Source organism: Wasmannia auropunctata, unplaced genomic scaffold (genome assembly GCF_000956235.1).
Source record: "Wasmannia auropunctata unplaced genomic scaffold, wasmannia.A_1.0 LD336103.1, whole genome shotgun sequence".
Lineage (NCBI taxonomy): Eukaryota > Metazoa > Arthropoda > Insecta > Hymenoptera > Formicidae > Wasmannia > Wasmannia auropunctata.
Genome location: NW_012026787.1, coordinates 209,729 through 213,849, shown reverse-complemented (window position 1 = coordinate 213,849; position 4,121 = coordinate 209,729). Strand labels below are relative to the sequence as shown.

Below are 4,121 nucleotides of genomic sequence, written 5' to 3'. Positions count from 1 at the left end.
ACTACTATTATTTATCATTTAGCACTATTATTTATTTATAAATAAAAATTTACATATGGCAGAGTATTGAAATTAATATAAATTACCATATCTAATCAAAATGTCAAAAAAAAGATCGATTAGGAGTTAAGAATTATGTATTGTATTTTGTAATTGTCCCATAGGATGGGACAAACAGTAACAAATGTAGGTTTTAGTTTTTATGAAAATCTAGCCCGTATACATGACTTATGGAAACTCTAAATAAGTTTTTTGTATATTTGAAAGTCGAAAGTACTCTTTTAGTGAAAAATCATATCTTATAAATTTGAAATTAGCTTGTAGGAGAGAGAGGAAAAAATCCGTCACTATTTGTCCTCTCTTCCCTTACATGTAGATAGCTTCTTGTAATAAAAATTAATAGTGCTTAAAATTAATGCGGACCTTCGGATATTGACGTACGGCAATTAACGATTCTCGAGAAATATCTTTACACTTGCAATGCTGTATATTTTTTAGTGCAAGACATACTTTTTCGAGAAAAACGATAAATTGTTTTAAAATATTTTTATATAATATAGATTTTTATATAATATAGATCAAATGTCTTTATAATATATCGATGAGAACAACAGAACTCCAATGAGCGATGTGTGATACAGGACAATTTCCAATAAAGTATACTTTTATGATGACTTACTTTCTGATCATTATTGTAATTATTATATCTTGGAATATTCCTACAATATCGATAATTAATTTGGATTGGTGAGAGTTTTTTATAGTATGCCAATCTTATTGTTACAAGCGGTAACAATTTACCTCAAAATATATATGTATACATATCCGCGCTGTATTTTTTTTTTACACTTTATGAAACTTGTTAATATTTCCTACGTCATTCGACAATAAATTCAGCGATAAATGCAGCGTTCGGGGAAAATTATTACAGCTATATATTGTGTCATTCTATCCGGGCTATTAATCAATGACAATTTTATACAGTTTATCATGCATTTTTATTATCAAACCAAAATCGATATACATTTACATCAATTTCGTCATGAAGAAAGTTTATTTCTTCTTAACATATAACCCTCCGAAGAAATCGACTTTTTGACACAATGTGTTTGGAACATTATTAATTAAAAAAAAACCAAACAATTATCCAAACATGTAATTATTTCATAAATACTACATATATTTTATTTTATATATTTTTTATGTAAAATATTATTAATTTTAAAAGAAACATGGCAATTATCTAAAGATTTTATTTTATAAATATAATATAATTAATACGTTATTATAAGTATACCACATAATTAGTAATTCGAAATGAAATAAAATTCTTTTGTACAGTTTGATTTCTTTTTTTTTTAAGAAGTACCTAAAAAGTAACTAAATTTTTCGTGTACTTCTTTACTGTATCTGTATCTATTCCTAGATAATTTTTTAAAAATATATGTATACCTGTAATTAAATACTTTTTCCACACAAAACCTGTATCTAGATATATATCAATAGGTGCCTGTTGCAACATCGCTTATCAAATATATTTCGACGTAATTATATCTTCTTAACACCAAGAGAGCGAAGAAAACATATTTTTTTCCGACATTGTGAATGGATAAAATTTCAGCAACATTCTGCTTTTACAAATCGTGATTCACAATTTCTCTTATTATTTATTTTATTATTTACGAAGACCTCACGGTGTTGCAGTAACTTTATTTTCTCATTTTTCTGTTTAATCAGTGAATTTATGAATTTAGATCAATTTATACCAATTATATACCGTGACGTGAGAAATAAGAACGTATCGTTTCACTTTTCGTCCGTGAGAATAATTTCTGGCTTGGCGCCTGGAGTTGTGAGGTCCAGTTTCCAACAAAAGTTCTCGGCAGCGTTAGTTTTTAAATTGTAAGTGATCTCGTTGTGATAAAGATATTTCCCATCGTTTTGCTCATCGATAACGCGCACGTACGATTCTCCGTTTGGTGTATGACCGGACGTGGCCGTTCTTGACAGACTATTTATAGTGTTGATACTTATGATGTTGCCGTTAGTTGTTATTATACGTCCTTGTGCATCTGCAAATAAATTTCCGTTGTTAATTTTTCTTTTTCATTACAATTAGTTGTATTATAATCAGTCAATCTGTAATCATTGAAAGAAATTTGATAATTTATATGAAGAGAGAGCTAGATTATTTCAAGCAAAGAGTGACGCTAAAAATCGTCCGATTTTTGAGCTCTTGATTGTGAGACTAAACTGTGTGCCAAATGGTACTTTATAATGAGACATTGATCACAGAGAAGTTTCAAGTTGAGGTGACGATTGTTATCAGAGCTAGAGGGGGAAGGAAGATGGAGTCAAAATTTATTACACTGCTCGACATGCTAAAAGTTTCGTGCAAAAAGAATGGTTTCTCATAGATTTGGGACGCTGAAAACGATGCTGTCTTCAGAATTTGTTTATCATGTGACATTTTTGAAAAAAAAATAGAGTTAAATCCCTTAAAAAACGATTTTCCGCAATTTTTGAAAAATTGCAGCGGACAAACCTGATGTGCTAGAAACTTTGAAAAAATCTTAAAATGAAAGCTTAAAAGTTGTACTCGAGTCCAAGTATTTCCATTATTATGAAACTATTTACTTGCATCAGGTTCGTCAGCTTTTTCAAAAATAGCAAAAAAAGCGTTTTTAAGGGAATTTTTCTAAAAATATGACGTGATAGACAAATTCTGAGGGTAGCATCGTTTTCAGCATCGTTTTCAGCATCGTTTTCATGTAGTAAATCTACAGAAAAACACTCTCCTTTTGCAGGAAACTTTTAACATGTCGAACATTGTAATAAACTTTGATTCCACCTCACTCCCCCTTCCAACTCTAATAACAATTGTCATCTCAACTTGAAACTTCTCTATGATTAATCAATTAATGTCTCATTATAGGGTACCATTTGGCATACAGTTCAATCCCAAAATCAGCAATAGTATAATATTACAATAGAATTTTGTTTGAGCCAGCAAGTGCAGCTCTACGACGATTTGCATAATTTCTGACTAATTGCTTTAGAAATTACAATATCATCAATTATCGTCGGTGCTTGATTCCAAGCGGATATTATGGCGATTAAATTTTCTTATCGATACTAATCGCCCGCGATAACGCTACTCAATCAATTTGATACGCATATAGGTATAGCTATACGCGTGCTAATTGCATAGATAATCGTTCCGCGCAGAATTAAACGTCAGTTGCGAATTAATGGGCAGGATTGAATGGAAAATATATGGATACCGGCCGCCTTGAGACTCGGCAGAGAATGCCGAGAGTGTTTGCTTCGTATCACAGCCGATAGTGAAAGGAACATCGACTGCGCGGCGAACAAGATGCGATTTTGGAATCTCCGTTTCTCTATCTTTTGCTACGATAAAGAATATCGCTAAGCGCGAACTGTTATGCAAATGTATCGACCTTTGCGCGTGCGAAACAGAAACGAAACCGAATGTTTTTAAATATTACATTAAGATATCGATGCTTCGGGATTTTCCAGGAAACGATAGAAAAATAACTGCAATCAAATCGCAAATATTGACTCAGATGCTCGAAAAAATATTAGATGAAATAATATTAAATTAAGCATAAAGCGTCAAATTAAATATTAAATAATATTAAATTAAGCATAAAGTGTATTAATGACTATAAAAAAGTAGATGCAAATTGAAGAAGTCATATGTTTAAGTTCGTGATACGTTTCAATGTGCATACGGATATATCGTCATAATTTCTCTTATATTTATTAATTACATAAATAGTGTAAAAATTTGATTATTTTTTAAGTTCTCTTAGCTCTTTTTTATTACAAAATTGAATTACGCATCACGTACGCTATTAAATGTGTGACTGTTCAATTTTTACTACATATTAATGTTCTGGACGTGGTTCCTAAATTAAATGAACGCCAGTTCAACGTTGCAAAATATTCTGTAATCGATTACCTCTTGGTAGATTCTCAATTGTTTCTTGGACTTGCGCGAGCGCCGGTCGCAATGAATTCTCTATTTGCGAATGCAAATTTCGAGTTAAGTCGTTCACTTGTTCTTGAATATTGCGGGTCATAGTATTGATATTTTC

The 4,121-nt window shown here is 31.0% G+C and overlaps 1 protein-coding gene across 1 annotated transcript; it reads right to left on the bottom strand.

Annotated features, from left to right (window-relative positions):
• Positions 1-1,350: 1,350 nt before the first annotated feature.
• LOC105457772 lies at positions 1,351-4,118 on the bottom strand (the record flags this gene model as incomplete). The annotated part of the gene is made up of 2 exons (XM_011702629.1): positions 1,351-2,072; positions 3,986-4,118. Coding segments are annotated over 2 exons (399 nt in total), but the record flags the coding sequence as incomplete, so codon positions are not given.
• Positions 4,119-4,121: the final 3 nt, after the last annotated feature.